The 26,812-nt window shown below is 44.9% G+C and overlaps 1 protein-coding gene across 4 annotated transcripts in view; it reads right to left on the reverse strand.

The window, feature by feature from the left end:
• The window catches only part of LOC146785770 (phospholipid scramblase 1-like), a 420,799-nt gene that overhangs the window by 212,763 nt on the left and 181,224 nt on the right, over positions 1-26,812 (reverse strand). The window contains exons 6-8 of one of the 4 annotated variants that reach the window (XM_085635028.1): positions 17,679-17,765; positions 16,049-16,171; positions 13,682-14,155 (exon numbers count right to left, since the gene is read on the reverse strand). The exons of the other annotated variants lie outside the window; for them this stretch is intronic. Of the exons in view, the coding sequence (XP_085491154.1) occupies positions 13,796-14,155; positions 16,049-16,171; positions 17,679-17,765 (570 nt within the window). The 3' untranslated portion in view covers positions 13,682-13,795. Of the gene's footprint in view, positions 1-13,681; positions 14,156-16,048; positions 16,172-17,678; positions 17,766-26,812 lie in introns of those variants that run through there. 4 annotated transcript variants of the gene reach the window in all.

Here is a 26,812-nt window from a genome sequence, read left to right on the forward strand (position 1 = left end):
ATCCCAAGATTTCCATCTATTTCCCAGGAGGAAGTCTTCAATTTTCTCAAAACCATTCTCCTTCCAAAGAGTTAATATATTTTTGTCCATACAGCAAGCATCTCCCAAGCTAAAATGTATTAAATTTGTCTTATTGCTTAAAATGGGCAAGTCATAACATTTAAAAAACTGAGTTTTCACCTTAAAAATCCACTGAAGGGACTTATAGCGTACTTTTTTGGGATCTTTCGTGGCTCTAACCGGATCATAAATTTTCAATTCCAACAACATCCTTTTCATAAAAAAATTATCTGTCTCATGAGAATCTAAGAAAAAAAACCTGTGACTGTAATGTGCAAAAGACGCAAAATAATATTCCTTGATATTTGGGAGGGACAACCCTCCTTGTGCAGATGATAAATATAGAGTGCTCAGCGCTAGTCTGGGAGATTTTTTTGCCCATAAGAAAGAGGAGATCAAAGCTTCTATTTTTTTAAAGTAAGAGGCCTGGATTGCGCAGGGGATTGTGCTAAAAAGGAAATTGAAAAGGGGTAACACCGACATTCGAATTAGCGATGCCCGCCCCATAAGAGACAGGGGTAGTAGATTCCAGCGGTCTAAAAGTGAGCCCACCTTTTTTAATAAAGGTACAAAATTAAGTGAAAAAAGATCATCTGGGCTATCAGATAAGAGTATTCCAAGATATCTCTTTGAATCCCTGTTATATATCCTCCTATATTCTGGAGCTAAGGTGTCTCTAGTGCAGTTGAGTAGAATAATTTCCGTTTTGTTTACATTAATTTTATAGCCCCCTAGCTTTTGAAAGTCAGAGAAGATTTTTAAAATCTTGAATTGGCTTGAGGGTTTAGAGTCTATGAAAAGGGCAATATCATCCGCATATAATTTTATATTTGTCATTCCTAAAATTGGGGCAGTGTCAGCTTTGATATTCCTGATGGCGATCGCTAGAGGTTCAATAAATAATGCAAATAGAATTGGCGACAATGGACATCCTTGTCGCGTGCCTCTAGTAACCTCACAGCATCCAATATTGGTGTTATTGACGATAATTTGTGCCCTAGAATTCATATACAATTTTCTTAAAATACAAATGAAAACATTCGGGAAATTAAAACTACGTAGGATTGCAAACAGACAATCCCAGGACACTAGATCGAAGGCTTTCTCCGCATCCAAAAACCAAATTTGAGCCTCCACCTTATTAGCTTTCAAATAATCTAGTGCCTCCAATAAAAATGTAGTGTTGGAGTGGAGATGCCTGCCTGCAATAAAGCCGCACTGATCATGGGCTACCAGAGATCCTACTATTTTATTTAAACGATTTGCTAGAAGTTTTGTAAAAATGTTGTAATCTGTATTCAGAAGGCTAATCGGTCTGTCTGAATTTATATTTTCCTTATCTTTTCCCTTTTTTAAAATACTGACTACCACGCCGTATGGAAGGAGTCCGGTGGAGGACTTCCTTGAAGTAAATTATTAATTAGTTTCAAAAATTCCTTACGTAATATTCCCCCAAATTTTTTTAAAAATTCAAAGGGGAGGCCATCCTCCCCGTTAGCCTTGCAATTGGGGAAGGACTCTATCACTTCATCTAATTCTAATAGTGTAAAATCCTGTGTAAGGTAATTCTTACCCTCAGCATCTATTTTAGGTATTTCAAGTGTCTGTAAAAATTCCGTGATCGAGTCAGGTGTAGCCCCCTCAGTCGCTTGATATATCCCCTCATAGTGTTTTAAAAACAACTCACCGATGGAAATGGTGGTCTTAGCTTGTATTTTAGTAATGGGGTCTATTAGCTGATCTATTCTGTTACGCACCTGCTTTTCTTTAGATTGCCAGGCCAACAGCTTTCCTGTGTATTCACTCTCCTCATAGATCTTTTGCGCTTGTGAGTTACTATTAATCTCACCTAAGTCATAGTAAGAATCCTTCATCCTGCGCTTCGCCTCATGGAGTTTATGTCCAGAGATCATAGATCTGTCCCTATAGTGCTCTTGAGTTGCCTGCGAAAGTTCAGATTGGAGTTTAGATATCTCCTCCCTTCTTGCCTTGAGTTTGGGAATTTCTTTAGATGTAATTATTCCACGTATAGTGGCTTTAAATGCGTCCCAGATTATATTTACTGGGGCTGTACCTCTATTCTGTATAAAAAATTGCTCTATCTTTTCATTAATATCCGTACACCATTGTTGGTCAAGAAGGTTAAGTTTGTTAAAAAACCATCTACTTGAAGAACTTACTTCATAATTCCCCAAATTGACCTCCATGCAGAGAGCTGCATGGTCTGAAAAAGCATTGGGTAGGTAGGCGTAATTATATAATTCTAGGTCATGAGATGATAAAAAGAAATCTAGCCTTGACGCAGAGTTATATTTTGCTGAGTGGCATGTATACTCGCGCTTGGTAGGATTTAAGTTGCGCCAATGGTCAGTAACATCTAGGTCAGTTTTACAACTTTGGACAGCTAAGGCAACTTGAGGTTTATTCTGTCGGCGGTATTTCTTGGAAGAGTCTAGTCGGGGGTCTTGTAATAGATTAAAATCGCCCCCCCAAATTATTGGCCCACAAAGACCGGTTAATGCCTGATTAACCTGTAAAATAGCTTGAGGGTCGTCTAAAATTGGTGCATAGATTGTGGAGAGGATGACATTAACATTATTTAATTTACCATGTACGACAGCACATCTACCTCTGGCGTCTATGCACGTCCCTTCAAGATTAAAGCCTACATGTCTCCCTATTAAAATGGAAATTCCTCTCTGGGCCATCCCAGCAGGAGCAGATATGTTATAGCCCGCCCAGCTTTTGAAGAGTTTAGCTGACTCTGTCTGATCTTTGTGGTGGGTTTCATGGGAAACCATGGTTTACCCCGGCTCTCAAAGCTCTAAAACACGATTGCAAAATCTTGGAGCGGGCATGGCGGAAGAGTAATTACTGCCCTGAGGCGAAATTAAAACTACGTTCTATGCAAAGATCCTACTATGGCGCCATATCTGCGGCTAAAAGGCAGTTTTATGCAGTCCGCATTGAGGCGGCCAGGAACAATTCCAAAGAAATCTTTGCTATAGTTCAGATCTTCATCTCTCCTTTGGCTCAGAAAAGTTCCACACCCTCCTCTCTCGATTGGTGTAATACTCTGTCAGAGTTTTTTAGAGATAAGATACTGGCCATTCAGGCATCTTTTCCTCCTGACAGTGATGTACGGGATGGTGTACGGATTGCTTTGCCCACTCCCTCTACCTTACTGTCTGCTTTTTCCCCGGTCTCTCCCTTGGAAACTCTGAAGATTCTTAAAGGGCTCAAGTCGGGATCCCCTGCTGATGCATGCCCGGCCAGACTCTTAGCAGAGGCTGCCGATTGTATCTATCTGGAGGTTAATTTGATTATCAACCTTTCCCTTCAGTCTATGGTGGTCCCTCAGGTCTGGAAGCAGGCAAAGATTCTTCCTTTGCTGAAGAAACCGTCTGGGGCCGTGTGGGGCTGGCTCAGGTCTTTTCTGGAGGAAAGGGCCGAACAGATCTGGATCCCCCCGTTTAGTTCCTCCCCGCATTTGGTCACTACGGGAGTTCCGCAGGGCTCTGCACTTAGCCCCCTGCTCTTCAATATTTACGTCACACCGTTGATTCATCTTGCAGAGGATCTGGGGGCTAAGGTACTGGCGTATGCTGATGACACCCAGCTACTTTTTACGTGGGATAAGACCTCCAGCTCTGTGCTGGCCGCCCAACAGTGCCTTCGATCCATCTTTTCCTGGCTGGCTAATGCTCAGCTCAAGTGCAATGAGCAGAAATCTGAGATCTTGCTCTTCGGCACGTTTCCTACTGACTTCCGTCAACAGCTGTGGCCTCAAGAGCTCCCTCCTCCCTTTTCGGAAGGACAGCTCACGAAGAACCTGGGCATTTGGTTTGAGGAGAACCTGTCCTTCTCCACACACATGAAGAAAACGTCCGGATGCTGCTTTGGCCTGATTAAAACACTCAGAAGCTTCTTCCCTTTGATCCCGCAGGCAGCCAGAGTAACCGTGGCCTGCGCGCTTATTCTCTCTCGGCTAGACTATGCCAATTCCTTGTTCACTGGAGCACCTGGTTATTTGGTCAGGAAGCTGCAGGTGGTCCAGAACACAGCGGCTAGGCTGGTCTTAGGTTTTCCATCTAGGTCGAGCGTCACCACGCACCTTAAATCTCTTCACTGGCTGCCGATCTCAGCCAGGATTAAATTTAAATCTTTGGTCCTGGCACATCGTGCTCTTCATGGGCAGGGCCCACTCTATCTTCAAAGACGCTTTGCCTTTTATGCACCTGCTAGGGTCATGCGTTCTTCGGCTCTCCGCCTGGCTGTCGTCCCGCGATTCAAGCTTCAGAGGATGGGAGGCAGCTCTCTGGTGGTCAGAGCTAGTAGGGCCTGGAATGCCCTTCCTCTTGATCTTCGCCACACTCAGGAGCTCGCATCTTTCAAGAAAAAGCTTAAAACACTCCTTTTTGTATGAATGTCTCTTTCCCCCCCTTTTGGTTCGCGCCGGGACACTCCTGAGTAGCCGAGCGCGTTACAAATGGAATAAATGAAATGAAATTAAATGATGTCTGGTACAAGGTTTTTCAACCAGCACTCAATAGCGTTCCTTTTACGAACGTTATTCAGGCCATTAACATTTAAAGTAATACATTTCACCATGTTGTTTGATATTCAAGACATTGGATGTAGCCCTCAGCTAAGATACAAATGTGCAAATGCGCAAATGTGCAAATGTACAAACAGCAGCAGCAGCATATACATTGGATGTAGCACTTAGCAAAGATACAAATGTGCAAATGCGCAAATGTGCAAATGTACAAACAGCAGCAGCAGCATATACAACTGACCAATAATATATATACATATAACAGTGAAGAACAATACATGAAAAATCTAAATTTCAATGAGCAAATATGCAAATGAGCAGCAAAAGTGTAAGGTAATGTTATTTGGAGAAACATACCATTCACTATGTAAACAACGTATTGTAAAATCTTTAAAAAAAAAATATGGATATATAATATCATCAGTTAAATAAAATACCACTGTCTGTGCAAGTGTGCAGATAATCAGCAAAATAGTGCAAATAGCAACGTAGGCCTGAGGGTTCCGAGCCCCTCTTAGTGCAAGATGGGCAGATATACTTATGAGGTCTTGTCATCTTAACATGCTCGCGTACTTTCGGTAACTCTGCACAGCGCGACAACGCGGACTTTGCAATCTGGCAAACAATATCTCGCGAGCAACATAAATCCTTCTCGAAAACGCTGATTTTGTGCATTTTGCTAAAAAAACTCCTCAGGTTGTCATTCAGCTGTAGGTTTGGAGCACGGAGAAGCTTTTATTTTAAAAAAAAAATTTTTATGAGCGGAAGTAAGTTCCACAGACACTACAACTTCCTGTTCCTGTCCTTTGTAATCACTTTTTGGTTATTATTGTGGTGGGTGGCCTGAGCATGTGTGTGGCGGCCATTTTAGGAAGGCAGGCATTGTGCATTGTGCTTTTGCCATAGGCGTACATTGACTGTCTTCCATTTCTTGTTGTTGTGGGTGTGTGGCGGCCATTTTGTGGAGCCATCCAAGCAGTGTGCTTGCTTTTGCCATTCTGTTCCAAGCTTGTGGCCTAGTCTGCCAGTACGCCCAGAGGTAGTCATCCTCAAATCTTTGGTTCATTATTTAAATTTACATTTTGTGTTGTGTGTTGAATTATTTTTTACACCGTGCATGGCTTTGGATTTCATTGCAAAAGGTGTTTTTTGGGGTGGGATAGCAGTTTTTGTGTGTGTTTTAAATAAATAGGGCTTTTCAGCCAGTAGGTAACCCTAGGGATTCAGCTCGCGTACTTTCGGTAACTCTGCACAGCGCGACAACGCGGACTTACAGTTTTCGGCATTTTCGCGCTCTCAATATGCGTGTTCGCGCATGCGATAAAGCCTTTTTGTACAGTTCGCGATCCCGAACACGCAGCATTTGCAATCTGGCAAACAATATCTCGCGAGCAACATATATCCTTCTCGAAAACGCTGATTTTGTGCATTTTGCTAAAAAAACTCCTCAGGTTGTCATTCAGCTGTAGTTTTGGAGCACGGAGAAGCTTTTATTTTTTTAAAAATATTTTTGAGAGAGGAAGTAAGTCCCACAGAGACTACAACTTCCTGTTCCTGTCCTTTGTAATCACTTTTTGGTTAATATTGTGGTGGGTGGCCTGAGCATGTGTGTGGCGGCCATTTTAGGAAGGCAGGCCTTGTGCTTTTGCCATAGGCGAACATTGACTGTCTTCCATTTCTTGTTGTTGTGGGTGTGTGGCGGCCATTTTGTGGAGCCATCCAAGCAGTGTGCCTGCTTTTGCCATTCTGTTCCAAGCTTGTGGCCTAGTCTGCCAGTACGCCCAGAGGTAGTCATCCTCAAATCTTTGGTGCATTATTTAAATTTACATTTTGTGTTGTGTGTTGAATTATTTTTTGACACCGTGTATGGCTTTGGATTTCATTGCAAAAGATGTTTTTTGGGGTGGGATAGCAGTTTTTGGGTGTGTGTTAAATAAATAGGGCTTTTCAGCCAGTAGGTAACCCTATGGATTCAGCTCGTGTATTTTCGGTAACTCTGCACAGCGCAACAACGCGGACTTACAGTTTTCGGCATTTTCGCGCTCTCAATATGCGTGTTCGCGCACGCGATAAGGCCTTTTTGTACAGTTCGCGATCCCGAACACGCAGCATTTGCAATCTGGCAAACAATATCTCGCGAGCAACATATATCCTTCTCGAAAACGCTGATTTTGTGCATTTTGCTAAAAAAACTCCTCAGGTTGTCATTCAGCTGTAGTTTTGGAGCACGGAGAAGCTGTTATTTAAAAAAATATATTTTTGAGAGAGTAAGTAAGTCCTACAGAGACTACAACTTCCTATTCCTGTCCTTTGTAATCACTTTTTGGTTATTATTGTGGTGGGTGGCCTGAGCATGTGTGGCGGCCATTTTAACGAGGCAGGCATTGTGCTTTTGCAATAGGCCTGCATTGTCTGTCTTGTATTCCTGACCTTTTCTTGTGTTTGTGAGTGGCCTGGCCATGTGGTGGCGGTACCAGCCACTGTGCTTTTTCCATAGGCCTCCAAGTTTGTGGCCTAGTCGTACAGTAGGCCCAAGGGTACTACTCATCAATCTTCATGGGTGCATGGAATTTAAATAACTGTTTTTGTGTTGTGCGTTAAATTTCAACATCATGTATGGCTTTGGATTGAATTGTAAAATGTGGCCTTTACTTTTTTTCGGGGGTAGATTTCACTTTTTGAGTGTTGTAAATACATGCCTTTAGTTTTTATGTGTATATGTTCATTGTTGTTTCTCCCTGATGCTGCATCCATCCCATAAGATGCACAAATTTTTATTTATGGCAAACAGGCTAGACTACATTTATGTTTTTGTTCTTTGCTATTCTTCTTCCTGAGTGTACACAGTACAAATACACCAGGATCCCTGGCCTTGTCAGTCTCTTTAATGGCTGGCTATAATGTTGTTGTTCACTGACTTCATAAAATTTAATAATTGTGACCACCCACCAGACACTAAGAATTTATATATTATATTATTGATCTTTTGACTGATGTTCTTCTGGCTTTTTTGCTTTTAGGTGCACAAAAGACAGAGGAGGTGTGTCATCATCATCCACCGTTGTGGTGCCAGACCGACGTCCTGCTGCTGTACACGACGTGACGTGTGAGTGACCTGACCAGGCATCTCTGCATCTTGTGCAACTGAGTGCTGTTTTGACATCTGAAGAAGATGCCCCCAAAGAAAGCAGGTAGCAGGTCCTCCGGTACCAAGAAAGTTGCCATGGAGAAGAAGGAACAGAAGAAGAAGGAAGTGTTACTTAAGTCTGGTGTGCCTCCCAAAACCTTTTTTGGGACACCAAAAATGACGCCTGTAGCAGCGGTGTCGGGGGGCCAAGCTGGGGGCAGCACTTCCACATCAGTGGGCCCAACCCACCAACCCAGGCCCAAGCAGATGACTGTGGAAGAGGTAGCCAGCCTTTTGGTGCAAAGCAGTGATGTTGAGCCTGAACTAAACTTATCGCTATCTCAAAGTAGTACACAATCAACGCAGGAGGGAACACAGCAGATAAGTGGTTAACAGCCGCAACCACTGCCTGCAATAGTAGCTGTAGTTCCTCCCGAAGTAGGGGCAGTTCAGGAAATTGAGCCTCATGCAGAGGAAGAAGAGGAAGCCACTCCTTTAGAAGTTCCATTGGCTTCCAAATCCCCAGCAAGGAAAAGGAGGGTTAGTACATCAAGTTCTTCACCAAGCCCCCCTTCTGATGATCTAGATGCCACTTGGAAGCCACAAACTGTGTCTGAGAGGGAAACACGTCACAAGAGCAGGTATGGGAAAAGGAAGGTTCCAGAAAGCCTTACACTTATGGAGGTTGATGTCGAAGAGCAGGAGGATGATGATGATGATGATGAGCCAGTCATCACGAATATCACTCCTGGGCCTGAGGAGATGGAGACCAACATTTTTACACTATCCAAAATGGCTGCGAGGGATGTAGCACACATACCTCCAACACAGGTAACACCAACACGACCTCCAGCTTCCATATTTACATTAGCAAAGGGCCGGCAGCGTCCTACATCCAGCACAAGCACCACCTCAGCAGAAGTAGGTAGTGGTACTGCACAGAGTCAAATTCAACAAACACCTTCCAGTTCATCCGGCATTGGAAGTGGGAGTGGCACCTCCAGCAGGAGACAAAAGTTAAGCTCCCCAGTGTGAGACTTCTTTACGGTTAGCGGAAAGGAGGAGAACATTGCTATATGCTCCGTTTGTCATACCTCTGTTAGTCGTGGTAAGCTTGGTACAAACTATGGTACCGGAGGCCAAATGACCCATCTGAAAAAACACCACACAATCCAGTGGGAGGAGCACCTTAGTCGCATGAAAACTGGAACCATTGCTGTTGGGCATAAACGAGTAGAAAGTCTGCTCACGGTGGAACAGGAAGAAGAGGGAGACATTCTCTGTGGTAGTGGTACACAAAGTAGCCCTGTCCCCAGCACTGCAGTGGTAACGCCCACATCCTCAGACACATCTCACTGGCACAAGAGTAAGAGTCAGCCTGAGACACCAAGGAGTACTGCTGGCCCAAAAAGTGCGATGTTGACCACAGGAAGAAATACCATGCAGCCTACTATTCTTAGCATGTTTAGTAGGCCGGAGGGGCAGTACGAACACAACCACCCAATAGCACGTTTGTACAATGCGAAGCTGGCTAAAATGTTAGCACTGGACCTTCTCCCTTTTTCTTTTGTTGAAGGGGTGGGTTTTCTTGAATTTGTGACCACCATCTGCCCAAAATGGAAAGTTGCCAGCCGCTACTATTTCGCAAGAGTTGCTGTTCCAGCACTACATCACGATGTGCTGGAATTGCTTGGAAAAGCCTTAAAACGGAGTGCTGTTCAGAGTATACACCTGACAACAGACATGTGGACCAGTTGCCAAGCCACTGATTACATGTGCATCACTGCACACTGGGTCTCTTTTTCGGGTGTTAAATATAAGATATCTGACGGTGTTGTTGACACCGCTGAGATTTTTAAAGACACTCGCAAACATGCAACTGTAGCCATGTTTGCTATGGAGAAATCTCATACTGCTGCAAACATTTTGGATGAGTTTAACAGCAAGGTGTTTGAGTGGCTGCGACCAAGAGGGCTTACCATTGGTTTTGTTGCCACGGACAATGGCAGTAATGTAGTTAGGGCCATGAAAGATGGTGGATATTTCAGGGTGCCATGTTTGGCACACTGCATTAACATTGTTGTTCAAGACTTTCTGAAAAATGAAAGCAAAGTCAGCAGCTTACTGACCACCTGCAGAAGAATATGCACACATTTCAACCATTCTTTTAAAGCCCGGAAGCAGCTGAGGATCATTCAACGTGAGCATAAAATGCCAGTCAAAGCACTCATCCAGGAGGTGCCAACACGTTGGAACTCAATGTATTACATGCTTGAGCGTCTGTTTGAGCAGTACATACCACTTAATGCTTATGTCATGAAAAGGTCAGGGGATCCTACTGTGAAAGGCATTACAGTTGAGATGGCCCAATGGGACCTCGTCAAATGCCTGACAGAGATGCTACTTCCTTTTGAGGTCTTCACACGTGAAGTGAGCAGGGAGGACTGTACTATGGGCCAAGCTATCCCATTGTTGTACATGCTAGAGCAAGAGCTGAAGGAGGTGTCAGAAATGTACGCAGGTGTGGATGACAAAGTAGACGCATATTATTTGGCAGACACCTTAGTTGCTCGCTTATCTGACAATACAAGGATTCAAAATAAGATTGTGTCACATCCACATTAAATTACTGCCCCAATGTTGGATCCACGTTACAAATTATTGCTGCGCAGTAATGAAGTAATTCCTTTTTCAGAAGTGGATGTTGCCCAGTACAAAACTTTGATAGCTGAGGAAGCCACTGACTTTGAAAACGAAAGGATCTTATTTAGAGGCCCACCCCCCCAGGGCAGAAAAAGTACTGCAGGGCACCCAGAGTCAAGTTCTATTTCAGAGGCCGAGAGCAGTGCGTTTGCCTCCCAGCAGTCAACAACACTGCCAGCAATAACATCAACAGCACCAACAGGATCATCAGGCACATTTATAAAAACGGCAGGTGATTGGTTTCTACGAAAAGGGTTTTGTACGCCCATGACTGATGCAAAGGCAAAAGAGACCAAGCAAATCGGAGCACCCCTGAACATTGAGCGGATGGTTCAGGCCTATCTAGATGACACAACAGAGGTCTTCATGGAGCAAAGCCCATTGGTGTATTGGTATGGGAAAAGAAGCCAATGGCCAGTGCTCAGCAGGCTGGCGATAAAGTATGTGGCTTGCCCTGTTGCAAATGTCTCTTCAGAGCGTGTTTTCAGTGCTGCTGGTGCCATTGTTACTGTCAAAAGGACCAGTCTCTCGTCCAAAAGCGTTGAGAGGTTAACCATGATCAAAATGAATCAACACTTTATACCACCGGAGTACAAAATACGTGAATCACAGCAGGAAGAGGAGAGCGACTTCGATGACATAAGTAGAGGGTTGTTAGACGTACTTCTGTCCGAACCACCAGAGTTTAAGGACGAGCTCCTCTTCCCTGACAACTAGGCTTTCAAATCGTTCTCCCTTCCTTTATTTGTGTGTGACTGTGTATCTGTTTTTCTGGTTCAAAATCTAATCACAACAAATCCATCAACAGTCTCCTCTTTTTATTTCCCTATTGGTGTTGCACATCTGTGCATAACTGTCCACTCCACTCCTCAGGGTCCTGCTCCATCTTCCTTACTCTCCCTAAGTACATTTCAAGCAAGCCAGACATTGGATGAGATGGCGAATAGTACAATATATGTTTCCTCTAACAGTCCCTCCATAAGAAGTGAAACGTGACTCCAGCTATATTCCGTTTTGTTTCCAAGCCGAAAGAAACTCATCACTGACTGTCAGAAGGCTAGGCAGGCATCAGATCTGACAGCCAAAGAGAACAGCAAGACAGGTAATGAGTGATTATTGTGAATGATGGCATGCATTGCATTGGATGCTGGCTGACTACGAATAATTGTGCATGAAGTAGAAATATACTAGTTTATCGACAAAGTAAAAGTGACTCAGGTGTGGTGACAGTTAATGTTTCCTTGTTGTTTAACAATAACCACATTGTACTCCTACCACTGCAGGTGCCGGCCAATATCCGTTGCAATTTTGTAATATGGAATATATTATAAACTTAATCAGTCACTACAGACTGAGTTGGTGTTGGAGAATACGTACCACACGGTCATCATCATGATGATGCTGAGCATATTATCTTTGCACACAGTCAGTTGGATCGGAGAAAATTGATGGAATAACTGCGTTTCATGGGCTGACTTAAAAGGTAAACAGTTTGAACAAGAACCACAGCAGACCTAGGCTAGATGTCCGTGTAGTGGTGTGGACTGGAGTAGAGTGTAGTGGTATGAGGGACAGTGGCGCATTGATTTAGTCACTTCATTTGGAAAATGCTAGGTTGCTGCAGTGCATATGACATTTCTCTGGTTCGGTCAAAATGTAAGTAAGGGGTAGGGTGTCTGGCCTGTTCCGCGGTTCTCCTGTTCTGTGGCTGTGCTGGCTCCTGAGTCCTGTCCCGTTGTTGTTGTAGCTTAATGCTGTAGAGTAGACACTATGTATCCTATCCAAGCTGCCTCAGTCTGAAAGTGTTCTCTCCAGAGTCTTGTCTTCTCGTCTTGCACTCCACTGTAATTGAGTTTATTGTTTTAAATGCAGTAATTTTTCAATACCCCGTTTGTTTTTCCATCTACACTTACAAGCCGGCCTTTAACCTGTGCTATAGTGGGAGAAACGACTCACACTTACCTTACCAATCCGCATCAGGCATGCAGTGGTACCCAAGATTGATATGCGGAGTGTCCATGGAAGGGAGGACCAAGAGGAATGACGAGAATGACGCAACTCCACATTTGGACCAGGATAATACAGTAACTTTAGTATCATTCATCATTCGTCTTTAAATTTATTTGATTGCTTTTTTCTCTTCAATCATTACGACTGTGTGTTGTGGTTTGTTTGGTAATTGATCCCTACAACTATTTTTTAATTTGCTTTGCTAGCTTGAAAAATAAAAGTAAGCCCGGTACAGCATGTAATTTGGTTCGGTCTGAGCTCTGAGGGCGGCAGACAGGCAAGGCAAATTTCAATTTCTTCCCTGTACTGTCTCATTGGGTAATAGTAGTTATAGTAAGTACAACTCATTATCATTAACCATCAAGTTCTCTTCCTCAGCATGCATGCATTTGCTTTTTCTCACTTTATACTTTGATTTCTTTGATAACGGATCATGGTCGTCTTATAAGATTGTGTTTTACTTTTGTTGTGTCCATGCATACTGTCTGTTTTTCTTTCTCAAACCTTTCCCAAAACCCCACTTCCCATCCATTCATCAATCCCTAACCCTCTTCCCCCGGGCTGTGTGATTTATATTGAGGTATGATGTGATGACTACATTAAATGTACACCAACAATTGATCACACGCTTGCTGGGGCAGATGTGGTGCAAGCAACACTAATTGAATTTCAACTAAGGCAGGGCAAGGATCTTCTTCTGCTCGCACACCCATGCTGTAGTTTACTTTGTGTTCTGTTCTACTACTCCTCCCACAGTCTTTCAGTCAAGTGACGTTCTCTTTCTTTTTTCAAATGCTATTGCCAGTGTCTACTGCTACCACCACAATAATGGCATCTTGTCTGTTAATTTGGGAACCCAACCATGCAGCCATCAGTGTGCCGAACTTCATCATCAATCACAGGTAAGATAAGTTTGGTGGGAGGTATGGACTAGGAGGGGAGACTGACAGTACTATTATGACAATTAAAAATAACTCAGTGAGGGGTACTGCATCTATCGGTTTGTGTGTTACAAAATCAGCAGATCCTTCAAACACTGGCTATGGGCATGCAGCAGCACGGAAACAAAGTAACAAACCATGTAACTTAGATTGAATGCGGAAAACTGTAACCCACCACAAAACATTAGCATCGTATAAGTAAATAGTATAAAATGTAATATCCCCTAACAAAAATAAACTATCCCACTCTGACCTAACCCACCCCCCTCCCTAACCCCAACCAATGTCCAAAACGAAACGAAAGTCCAAGAGTCCCAATGTCTGAACGAATCCCCAATGCCCAAAAACCCACCCACCAACAAAAGGAATTAAAAAAGGGGCAAATGACAAGGTCCTCTATTGTCGGCGGGCCTTCAGATGTTTGTCCACCAGGATCTTTACCCGCTCCTCTAGGTTCTCCTCTAAGCGGGCCTTCCGGCGGAGCAGCTGGCGGCGAAATGCCCTGCAGCTACATGCAGGGTGGGGGGCAGCAGTGCTTGAAAGGGAGGTGCGGCGGCGGGCGGCGCCGTGAAACTGGAGGCTGTACCTGACTGGGGCCAGGGGCATTGGAGGAGGCTGCAGCTGCAGCCGCCTCCTCCTCCTCCTCCGCCTGAGCCACCAGCCGGCGATAATGTTCACAGATGGCCTCCAGTTTACGGCGCCGGGCCCTAGCGGCCAACTCCTTCCGAGATGTTTTTGTGGATGTGGAAGGAGTATCTATATCAAGAAAGAAAAAGAACATGTTGTAGCCAATTCTCTTGGCAAAACAGAAACACTAAAATCATTCTACACATAGTGTCACAGTATCACTAGCAAGCACAGTTCATAACATTTGTGATTTGGTGGTAAGTATCTCTACTCTTACTTCCTTGGACTCTAACATTTGTGGGAGTTTTCGACATTATAAATATAATCGTACTATGTACTCCGGTACACCAGACGTGTTGTTCTTATCTATAGTTTAGCCCAATTACATAACCTTGTTGTAGCCGGCATTCCAGCTCAGTCAGCTAAGCTAAGCTTGCACCCAAGAGAAACAGATATGAGCCACATGATGCAGACTCACGTTAGTTTTATTTACTACTACTGTCTGCAGGCGGGGAAGCTCAATTTTGGTATGACGCATTACGGCCGTTGGCACTGGCCATACTCTGTCTGTTACATGAGGGCAAATGCAGAATTTCACTTACACCGTGCCCTGGGTACTACAAAAAGGCTGATTATTTATCTGATCCAATGATCATTGCTTATATTCATATTATAGATGCTAATACGATACGACATCAGGTCAGTAGCGGTCGGTGGTGGGAGTGCTGCTAGGTGGTGACGTGGGCAGGTGCAGTGTGGGGATATTAAAATATGGATTAAGGACAATCACAGGTAATTAAACAATACATAAAAAAAAACAATTGTTGTCACGTACTGCATCGCATTCGGCGGTGCAGTGCGCACATTGAAAATAATTGTATTTATTTATATGTTGATTACCTGTATTTGGCCGTAATACACAGTTTACTCGCCAGTGCCACCCACCCGTCCCCTCCCCATGTCACCGCCTGCCAGCACTCCCACCACCAACCGCTACTGCAGAGGGTACTTTGCTTTCATTGATTGTGTAACCAATAACCATAAACAACAGATAGGCCACCCTTTGCAGGCTGGCTGACCCAATCGAAAATACATTAATAATAATAGGTAGGGAGTGGTCCCCAGAGTGGGAGGAAGGGGCTTCCGCTTGATAATATATATATATATATATATATATATACATATATATATATATATATATATATATATATATATATATATATATATATATATATATATATATAAATATATATGACGTGCTTGCAAACTACTGCAAGTCTACTGTATTCTGATAATACTACCTATATTCCCCTACGCTTTGCTACTGTCGCGCAGTTTCTTTTACATTTTCTTCAAAGTAAGAATCTCCAGTGACACTTTCCACCTATACTGTCTATTGATGATGATAGTAGTAGTAGTACATCCAGGCATACATCCATTAAAGTAAACGTTTATCCTTCCTTTTTATATATCTCATACTTAGTTGGTTTCACCAACAACCACCCATGCTTCCGCTCCTTCCTTGCTTGCCTTGGCTTTGAGTTTGAATTTGAACCAAACAACGCTGATTCTTGCTATCTAGCACTATCCACCCATACTGTGTCGCCCACCCAGGCAGGCATTCTCTTTCACCTTCTACCCATCCTTCTACAACCCATGCATCTGATCTGATCACTATCAGCCACCTATGCATGCTTCCAACAACATATCCTTCTCTGCCAGTCAGTCATATTATTTATCTCGCCCGTCCTTCCACCCTTAGTTCTTTGCCTCTTTGTTCAACACATCCATCCAGGTCATCTGATCTGAGTTTGTCTTCTCCATAAAACCTTCACAGCTGATTTTGGAGTCAAATAGAAGAGGCCATTGGTTACTCAACTCACGCTGCTAATGCTAAGTAAAGGGTGTCTTCTTCAACCGTTATATATTGTTCACTACAACTTAATAAGTCGCACAGTACAGTGAAATAGTGAACACACTTCCATCTAGTAGTAATGTCAAGAAGTAATGAATATAACTTACCGCCGCCGGCCACTGCTGCTGGCTCCCCCCCTGTTTCTCCTGCAGGTGCCGCCAGTTCTCCTGCCCCCTCCGGAATGGCCGCATCGCCGCTGGCCCCGCCGGCACTGGTGGATGGTAGTGTGCCTAGAAAAAAACATCACAAATTTTTAGATGCCTGGAAACCTCCCCCTATTTTAAGTGTTCCCTTGGAACATTGAAAAAAAAGTTAATACAACATACATCAGCAATAGACAGTAAGTACAGTCAGTAGACAGACACTGGTAGTGATATGGTTCCTAGGGTCATCTAGTCCTACTCTACTCTTTTGAAAGTTAGCCTGAGCCATGTGTAACCCTTTTAGATTGATCATGTCGACTACTACTCTTTTGGCGCATATTTAATTATACCTGCCAGCTTATTGACATGTGCAGTTGATGCCTTTGAGGCCACTTGACTGTTGCGTACAAGTGAAGAGGTCAAAAAACAACCCACTTATTGAGTTTGTTTAGTCCATATTGCTTAGCCATCACATACATGTTACACTTTTTGCCATGACTGCAACATGCTTGCATTCACCAGTATACTATCCAACGGCTAACGCGCAGCATTTTTCTCATATAATAGGCGGAAGATTCCCTTCTACAAACCAGAGATTTACAGAGCATATTATGATGCAAGATGATGTAACCAGTATTTCTACGTTCTACGGTGAGGGATCTTCCAGAATTCAAAAGATCTTGGCTCTTGTTCTTGTTGTCATGCACTTGTAAATGTTTACTGTTTTAATCTTAGGCTTTTTGCTGGCTTATTGACTATGGCTATAGTAAATTAAATTTCATATTAACGATGTACAGAGTTTGATACTTGTTTCAAATAAACCTTTTGAACTTACACGTAGACTCTGTGGTATTTGGTGTGGTGGGGTGGACTTACACAAGTGAGTGAGCAAAATGGTGTTATTATGTTCTGGGTTGTCTGTCTCAGTCATCATCAACATTGTGTATCTTCTTCGTGGGGGGGGGGTCGGGAGTGGGACCCTAATGTGAGACACTATAGCTAGTCGGTCAGGGGATCGTGGGTTCTTCGGACTGAGGTGTGATCAGTAAGGTCCAACCTCCCATCAACAACATCCTATTTTGTTGTGCATAGTTCTGTATGTGGCTCTGCAGAATCACTAGACAATAGTAGTATCATGTACTATCCGATCAAAAATACTAGTCAAATATCTGGTTGGCCATTTTGTTTGTGGTAATTGTCAAAGCCTCAACATTGAGAAGACTTGAAGAGGGCAACCCAAAGGACAGGACACAGTGGCTAGAGCTATTGGTCAATCAGAGTTTTATTATTCCAAAGAAAACCTTCTATAAAGAGTGGGCAACTGTGCAAGCTTCGCGACAGACAGAGTAATAATAGTAATAGTAGTAGTAGTAGTAGTAGTAGTAGTACAGAGAGTCATAGCAGAGGCAGTTACAAGCAACTTAGTTAGAGGCAGGGATAAACAGAATTTGTAAACAGATAGTCAAGGTCAAAGAAGTAAGCTTTTGTAAAAAATAGAATTAGAAAGTGGAACCATAATTTATAGTTCGGAAAAAAAAAGATGCAGTAAAAGTTAGGGAAATATAAATGTCAATATAATCACTGGAGGACTTACTGGGGCCAGCAGCAGGAGCCTCAGTAGAGGAGCGGTCCTGTGGTTCCCCCGATGACTCCGACCCCGTCTTCTTGCCCCTGGGTGGTGCTGATGATCATGTAAAATATAATAAAGAAAGAGATAAACATTAAGGAGTGCTGTGAAACAAATAATAATAAATCCTTTGGAAAAATAAGTCAAACAACATTTTAGGAAACAACAATTGCAATAAAATTGACCTATCTAATCAGATGGATCGACTACTGGCTTCTTCCTGCATTCACGGATCGTCTACTTATTTTTGAACACTCCAGTGTTCCATAATCATTCTGATTGAAGTACCACCCGACCTACACCACCTATTCCAGATGGGCCAATTGTTCACTAAGTCTGCATTTCCATTTTTTTCAGCCATCAAATGCATAGATGAGATGGAGGACACATGCATACATTAGTGCATACATACATACAACAAATTGTGGGTTGGTTGCATGATTCTGATCTAGTTCTGCTACTGACTGACCATGCTAAGCCTACCACTCACTAAACAGAGTACAAAAGGTTCGACGGAGGACTGGGGTAGCAGCACTCAGTGACAGAGGAGGCGTCACGCAGACCGCATAAAACAATTATTAACTAATACTAACAAACTAAACCTAGTATCCAATATCCATCCACCACTATTTCACAGTAGGACAATGGAAGGACTAGAGTCTCTCTAGCAAATCACATTACCTAACTTCAGTTCTGTAAAATAAACTCTTACATAATCAGCATCAGCACAAGCTAGCGCAAACTAAGTTGCAAACAAGTAAGAGTACCACCGAGCACCTGGGTCCTTAAATCAAAGAACATTTTGCTTTTTGGAACGTAATTTACCAGCAACGCTTGGCACGCAGCAGTAATCTTGTTGTTCATCAAATTTAATATACACAATAAGTTACTCACCAAGCCCAATGACCTCGACACCTAGCAGGTCCAACAGGTCCTGCTCCCGGTCCAGGATGTCGGACCACCGGTGGGCTAGCTGATTGTGGTTGCGCCAGACCCCAGAGCACCGGAACACGGCCCGGCGCACCTTTGCCCACCGACGGTGCCGCTCCTGGGTAGCGTATCCGGAGCCGGGCCTGCCGCCTGCTGCCAAGGTCAAGGGGAGGTGGTGCTGGATGAAAAAAACAAGGGCGATCACCTCCTCCTCCCCAAACAGTTGCCGGGCCTACACCCCTGCAGGACGCATTCTGCCACAAGGCAGGCGGCCCTTCTCTGCTCCTGCAGGTCCCTTGCCCTTGGCACTCGGTGTGCCCTTGGCCATGGTTCTGGGGTGGGTGGGAGGCGGAAAAGAAAAGTTAGAAGGGGAAAAAAAAGTTAGGGGGAAGAAGCTAGAAAGAACTTTATAAAAGTAACAAAAACACAGTAAAAGTAGAAATAAAATGCAAAATATAAACTTAGGCAAAGAGCGAGATAGATAATAACTAAAAAAAGTCAGAAAAAATGCTTTAAAGACAAAGAATTGCAAAGATAAAGGGAGGATACAAAAGTAGGCCCAGAACCATAGCATAGAGTGAAAAACAAGATGTCCGCGCCCATTCGCGACCACGTGGGTAAGTTTGCACGATATTTCTCGCGAACATGTACTATTCATCGCGAACAAGTAAAATGCGCTCCCGAACACGTCAATGCATATCGCGAATATGCTATCTGTGACCCGGAACAGGAAATAGGCATCACGAGCGGGCGGGACAATTGAAAAACAAGATGGCTGCGCCCGTTGGCGACCTCATGGGTAAGATTGCGAGATATGTCCCCCGAGCATGCAAACAGCTCCCCGAACACGCTCACTGCGCTCCCGAACAAGAAAAAGCCATCGCGAACGGGCGCACCAAGCAACTACGCAAGCTCGCGAAGCTACGCGAAGGTCGCGTAGTGCAAGTACATCTACACGAAGCTTCGCGAAGCTTCGCGAAACGTGGCTACGTGAACTACGCCCAGGGTTAGTATTTAGGTGGCTTCCCCAGACCCTGAACTTCAGTTTTAGACAACCTAAGAGGAGTCTGACACCACAGAGCTGCACCAGCAAAGAAGACTGCAGAGAACTACTGACTTGTCCCCTAACCCTACCAGCCTGTATGCAGCCCTTGATGATCCTGCATTAAAAGAGGACTCATCCTGCAGCCCAGTGATCTCCAAAACCCTGTGAGGACTGCCTGTCTTCAATAAAGACCAAGAGAACCACGCACCTGTTCAAAAGCAACCATCTTCAAGCCAAGACTCTGACCTGAAAAACCACAAAGCCCGACCATTGGTTCCACCTCTTCACACGATGCCTCCGGTCCTAGACCAAATGGCCCACTGGTTCTGGTGGGGTTCCCCAGCACAATCAATAAACAGAAAACCTCTGTCAGTAGTATTCACAATAGAACTGTCCCACAGAAAAGATAAATCTTACTCTACAACATTACTTTTTTTTTAAATTTATTTTCAGAATTAGTTATCTTTTTTTCAATAGGTTAATATCCAAAATTTATAAAATGTACATAAATCCATTTGAACAAAATGAGAAAATCTCAAAAGAACGACGAAGCTAAATACTTAGTGAAAGTACATGATTACACAATATAATACATAAATAACAACAGAGACAGAAAACAAGAAAAAATGTCAATCAATCAGAAACACAGAAAAATACAATAAATCAGGGAATCAAATACAGTATAAACATTGACAATGCATAATCATAATATATATTACAAATAATATATACAACACAAATGCGCCGACGCGCGTTTCGGAATTCCATGTACCATCCTTCCTCAGGGCCCTGATGGTAAAATTAAGATAATTACGATTTATTCATACACAAATTTAATTCGGTACACTGATGCTTTCAAATATAGGTCAGAGCTCCGTCAATCGTATCTGTGGGAACAGTTGCAACATATTAATTTATCTGAATTAATCATATATTTAACAAAGAGTGTCTCTAGAGAGGCCATTCTGATAGGCGGTGTATCCCAATAGATTGAATAGAAAAAAAACAATCAAGATCCGTGAAACTGGCAGAGTCAGGATCCTTGAAAGTCCGAAAGAAAGAAGAAGAATAAAAGGGATAGTAGAACCGTACCCCGAGTGAAAAAGAATAGGCTAGTGAATCAAAAGGAGCCCAAGTGCAACCAAATAAAAACACAAAGTACAGAAAAACTCAGATCCTACATACTTGTAGCCTGAAGCAGTCTATCAGCCAGCAATAGCTAGGTCTACGGGGCTTTCTTCATAGGAATCAATAGATAGGTTTTCAACTGGAGATATGGTAGTCGGACACATGCTGTTACGTCCAAGTATATCAAACAGTGGGACGGCCAGATATTCAGCAAACTTTGAAGATTAGGATTTAAATAGGCCTCCACTGCAAGATAAAGGGAATAAATATTCAAATTACGATCTACAACTTCAAACAAAGGTGTTCTGTTGAAACCAAAAGGAACAAGCACCAACCTATGTTGAATGAGGTGCTAGAGTGTCCAAAATCAGCAGTACACTTGGTCAGGCGGTACACTTGGGAAGGGACAATTCCTAGTCTAAAAATTGCTAAAATAAGAAGCAATTGAACAATAAGTAAGCAATAAAGCAACAAGTCATTATAGATTCCATTTAGTATTCCATTTAGTATTACTATAAAGGCAAAATACCAGATAGAGTCAGAATAGCTTACTCGATATAGAAAGTAGCTAGAGTAATAGAAGTATTATCCCATCAGGTCCGAGTTACTTCTGGAAAGAAGTTAGCACAGCTTTGCATCAATTTGATTAGATCTAAACACAAAAAAGTTTAGATTATAATTGGGTATCCGCTTAAGTAGTCATGTATTCGATCATACTGACGCCTACTGTAAATAGTCACAAGTGAGGCAAGACAACCTCTAAGGTATAATGTCAGATACGATTTTCTATATACTTTTAAAACCCCAAAATATTTTTTTAGAATGGATATTTTTCTGATTTATTCATGCCCCTTTTGTTTTTTTGCTTTTAGGCGCTTCCTTTATTCATTTCTTGATTGAATCGCCTTGTTTATATCTGTGCTACTCTAAGATGGTGGCGCCTATAGGCTAATTTTTTAATACGACACTCGAACCGAGCGTTCTTCCAGCTCTACATGCAGTCCGTTTACGTTGCGAGAGTACGTCACAAATGTACGTTTTTCCAATATGGCGACGACACTGCTACACGTTTCCGAGGATTTTTGCGGGCCAGATTATTATCTAGTTCACAGGTGAGGTCGATGTGTTACGCTAATTTGACATACTAGATCTATATATAAATGCTTTTAGACTAAGACCCGTTATTCCTGGCTATATACTAGCCTATTCGGCGTGGCGGACTCCCGTAGGAGGAACCTCTATACTGAGTAAATGCAATCACATTTGGATGCCTATTACCTTTAGTTGTTTCGTTTAAATTTTTTAGCCATGGCACACGATCTTTGTGTAATATTTCATCATGATGGACCGCAAATGGTCTTTTTTCTGACATTACACCTTAGAGGTTGTCTTGCTTCACTTGTGACTATTTACAGTAGCCGTCAGTATGATCGAATACATGACTACTTAAGCGAGAAATGCGCATGCGCGGGCGTACGCGCATGCGTAATTGTATGAAGAAGTTGCCGGCAAGCAGGAAGAGGGAGCCCCGGGACGCCGCACTGTAGGTAAGGTAATTTATTTACCTTTTACATTCTTTAACCCCTTGTGTGCCCATGACGAGCTGGACTCGTCATGGAGCACAGTCGCGCTGTGCCCATGATGAGTCCAGCTCGTCATGAGGGATTCCTTTTTAGTGAAAATAGCCTCGGGAGCTGGGGAAGAGCTTCCCCAGCTCCCGAGGCGCCCCCCCCCCTTTCACTGTAATGACGATCGGCGCGCACGTCGCGCCGATGTCATTACAGTGAAAGTGAAACTGAAATGAGCCAAGAGGCTCATTTCAATTTCACTTTCTACGTGCTCAGGGGGCTATCTCAGCCCCCTGAGCACGTAGAAAGATGGGAGGGGTATCGTTGGAAAGGGGAGAATCTCCCATTTCCAATGGTACCCCTCCCCAGTGGATCCCTGCTTGTGGATCGCCACAGGAGGACGATCCCCAAGCAGGGATCCACCCACTAGACACCAGGGAGGGGGGTGCGGCACCTTGGGCAAGGGCCTTCGCTCCGCCCAACTGACGTTGGCACCATTTAGTCTTTTTGCCCCCCCTGGGGGGTATATGGGGGCATTAGCCCCCAATCTGCCCCCCCGGGGGGTAAAAAGCCCACTATACACCAGAGAATTTTTTATAAAATAAAAATAGGGGTGGGGGCTGCCCAAAACGGGCAGGCCCAAGCCCCCACCCCCCCCAATTACTACAGTCTTTCTGCCCCCCCTGGGGGGCAGATGGGGCATTGGCCCCTAATCTGCCCCTTTGGGGGGCAGAAAGCCCCTATACACCAGGGATTTGTTTTCAGTTTGTTTTAGGGTGGGGGCTGCCCGAAACGGGCACGCCAATGCCCCCATCCTCCCACCACCATTACAGCCTTTCTGCCCCCCCTGGGGGGCAGATGGGGCATTGGCCCCCAATCTGCCCCCCGGGGGGGCAAAAAGACCACTAGACACCAGGGAATTTTACAAAAAATAAAAATAGGGGTGAGGGCTGCCCGAAACGGGAAGGCCCATAGCCCCACCCCACCCCACCCCCCAATTATTACAGTCTTTCTCCCCCACCAGGGGGGAAGATGGGGCATTGGCCCCTAATCTGCCCCTTCGTGGGGGGCAGAAAGCCCACTAAACAGCAGGGATTTTTTTTGCGCAATTGTTTTTAGGGTGTGGGCTGCCCGAAACGGGCACGCCAATGCCCCCACCCTCCCTCCACAACAATGAGAGTCTTTCTGCCCCCTAGGAGGCAGATGGGAGCTGTAGCCCCCAATCTGGCCCCCCCTGGGGGCGCAGAATGCCCACTAGAAACCATAGATTTTTTTGTTTTATTAGTGTAGGGGTTGGGGCTCCCCAAAATGGGCATGACAATACCCCACCCCACCCCCAGAGAAATTCCAGTCTTTCTGCCCCCCCTGGGAGGGCAGATGGTGGCAGTGGCCCCTGATCTGCCCCCTGGGGGGGCAGAAAGCCCACTAGGGGCCAGCGAGTACGCAGGCTTTTTTTATGCGTGGGGTGGGGGCTGCCCAAAATGGTCATACCAATGCCCACACCCCCACAAAAAATAGCCAGTCTTTCTGCCCCTTTAGGGGCATATCAGGATAAAACCGCCTTCCCGATTTCCCCCCAGGGTGGCAGAAAGCCCACTGGGCTCAGAATTTTTTTTAGCAATGTGCATACCTGTGGATTTTGGCACGTAGGCAAACCTAGCAATCCTGTACATTTTTTTAAACTTGACACCGAGGGGAATCCTGGATGGGGTGACTTCACTGGCTCTCAACAGGTTCTGTTACCCAGAATCCATTGCAAACCTAAAAATGTGTCCAAAATAACACATTTTCCTCACATTTCTGTGGTGGAAAGTTCTGGAATCTGCGTGGGTCCACAAAATTCCACCCACCCTGCGTTCCCCAAAGTCTTCAGAGAAAAATGGTGCCTCACTCGTGTGGGAGGCCCAAGTACCCGCGACAGGCAAGGGCCCAAAACGTATTGAGGCAACATGAAAATTGCCTACCTCAAAACGACCTGGTTTTGCAAGGGGGGTCACCTGGGTTTTTGGCCCGGTGCTCGGAGGCCACCTAGGGGAACCAACCAAACCCCCATATTTCTGAAAACTAGACACCCGGGGGATTCCAGGGAGGTATGGCTTGCGTGGATCCCCCAACGTTTCCTTACCCAGAATGCCCGGCAAACCTCAAATTTAGCTGAAAAAAACACCTTTTTTACACATTTTTGTGTGGGAAAGTTGTGGTATCACCGGGCTGACACAAATTTCCTACCACCCAGCATTCCCCCGGGTCTCTCTATAAAAACGGTGCCTCACTCGTGTGGGAGGCCCAAGTACCCGCGACAGGCAAGGGCCCAAAACATAGTGAGGCGACATGAAAATTGCCTACCTCAAAACGACCTGGTTTTGCAAGGGGGGTCACCTGGGTTTTTGGCCTGGTGCTCGGCGGCCACTTAGGGGAACCTACCAAACCCACAAATTTCTGAAAACTAGACACCAGGGGGATTCCAGGGAGGTATGGCTTGCGTGGATCCCCCAACGTTTCCTTACCCAGAATTGCCCGTGGCGGGTCCTTAGGCCTCCCGCACGAGTGAGGCACCGTTTTTATCGGGAGACCCGGGGGAACGCTGGGTGGTAGGAAATTTGTGTCAGACCGGTGATGCCACAACTTTCCCACACAAAAATGTTTGAAAAAGGTGATTTTTTTCAGCTAAATTTGAGGTTTGCAGGGCATTCTGGGTAAGGAAACGTTGGGGGATCCACGCAAGCCATACCTCCCTGGAATCCCCCGGGTGTCTAGTTTTCAGAAATGTGTGGGTTTGGTAGGTTCCCCTAGGTGGCCGCCGAGCACCGGGCCAAAAACCCAGGTGACACCCCTTGCAAAACCAGGTCGTTTTGAGGTCGGCAATTTTCATGTCGCCTCAATACGTTTTGGGCCCTTGCCTGTCGCGGGTACTAGGGCCTCCCACACGAGTGAGGCACCGTTTTTATCGGGTGATCCAGGGGAACGCTGGGTGGTAGGAAATTTGTGTCAGACCGGTGATGCCACAACTTTCCCACACAAAAATGTGTGAAAAAGGTGATTTCTTTCAGCTAAATTTGAGGTTTGCAGGGCATTCTGGGTAAGGAAACGTTGGGGGATCCACGCAAGCCACACCTCCCTGGAATCCCCCGGGTGTCTAGTTTTCAGAAATGTGTGGGTTTAGTAGGTTCCCCTAGGTGGCCGCCGAGCACCGGGTTAAAAACCCAGGTGACCCCCCTTGCAAAACCAGGTCGTTTTGAGGTAGGCAATTTTCATGTCGCCGCAATACGTTTTGGGCCCTTGCCTGTCGTGGGTACTTGGGCCCCCCACAAGAGTGAGGCACCGTTTTTATCGGGAGACCCGGGGGAACGCTGGGTGGTAGGAAATTTGTGTCAACCCGGTGATGCCACAACTTTCCCACACAAAAATGTCTGAAAAAGGTGATTTTTTCAGCTAAATTTGAGGTTTGCAGGGCATTCTGGGTAAGGAAACGTTGGGGGATCCACGCAAGCCATACCTCCCTGGAATCCCCTTGGTGTCTAGTTTTCAGAAATGTGTGGGTTTGGTAGGTTCCCCTAAGTGGCCGCCGAGCACCGGGCCAAAAACCCAGGTGACCCCCCTTGCAAAACCAGGTCGTTTTGAGGTAGGCAGTTTTCATGTCGCCTCAATACGTTTTGGGCCCTTGCCTGTCGCGGGTACTTGGGCCTCCCACACGAGTGAGGCACCGTTTTTATCAGGAGACCCGGGGAAACACTGGGTGGTAGGAAATTTGTGTCAGCCCAGTGATGCTTCAACTTTCCCACACAAAAATGTGTGAAAAAGGTGATTTTTTCAGCTAAATTTGAGGTTTGCAGGGCATTCTGGGTAAGGAAACCTTGGGGGATCCACACAAGCCATACCTCCCTGGAATCCCCCGGGTGTCTAGTTTTCAGAAATGTGTGGGTTTGGTAGGTTCCCCTAGGTGGCCGCCGAGCACCGGGCCAAAAACCCAGGTGACCCCCCCTTGCAAAACCAGGTCGTTTTGAGGAAGGCAATTTTCATGTCGCCTCACTACGTTTTGGGCCCTTGCCTGTTGCGGGTACTTGGGCCTCCCACACGAGTGAGGAACCGTTTTTATCGGGAGACCTGGGGGAACGCTGGGTGGTAGGAAATTTGTGTCAGCCCGGTGATGCCACAACTTTCCCACACAAAAATGTGTGAAAAAGGTGATTTTTTCAGCTAAATTTGAGGTTTGCAGGGCATTCTGGGTAAGGAAACGTTGGGGGATCCATGCAAGCCATACCTCCCTGGAATACCCTGGGTGTCTAGTTTTCAGAAATGTGTGGGTTTGGTAGGTTTCCCTAGGTGGCCGCCGAGCACCGGGCCAAAAACCCAGGTGACCCCCTTGCAAAATCAGGTCGTTTTGAGGTAGGCAATTTTCATGTCGCCTCAATACGTTTTGGGCCCTTGCC

The sequence above is a fragment of the Triturus cristatus genome, chromosome 11, assembly GCF_964204655.1.
Source record: "Triturus cristatus chromosome 11, aTriCri1.1, whole genome shotgun sequence".
Classification (NCBI taxonomy): Eukaryota; Metazoa; Chordata; class Amphibia; order Caudata; family Salamandridae; genus Triturus; species Triturus cristatus.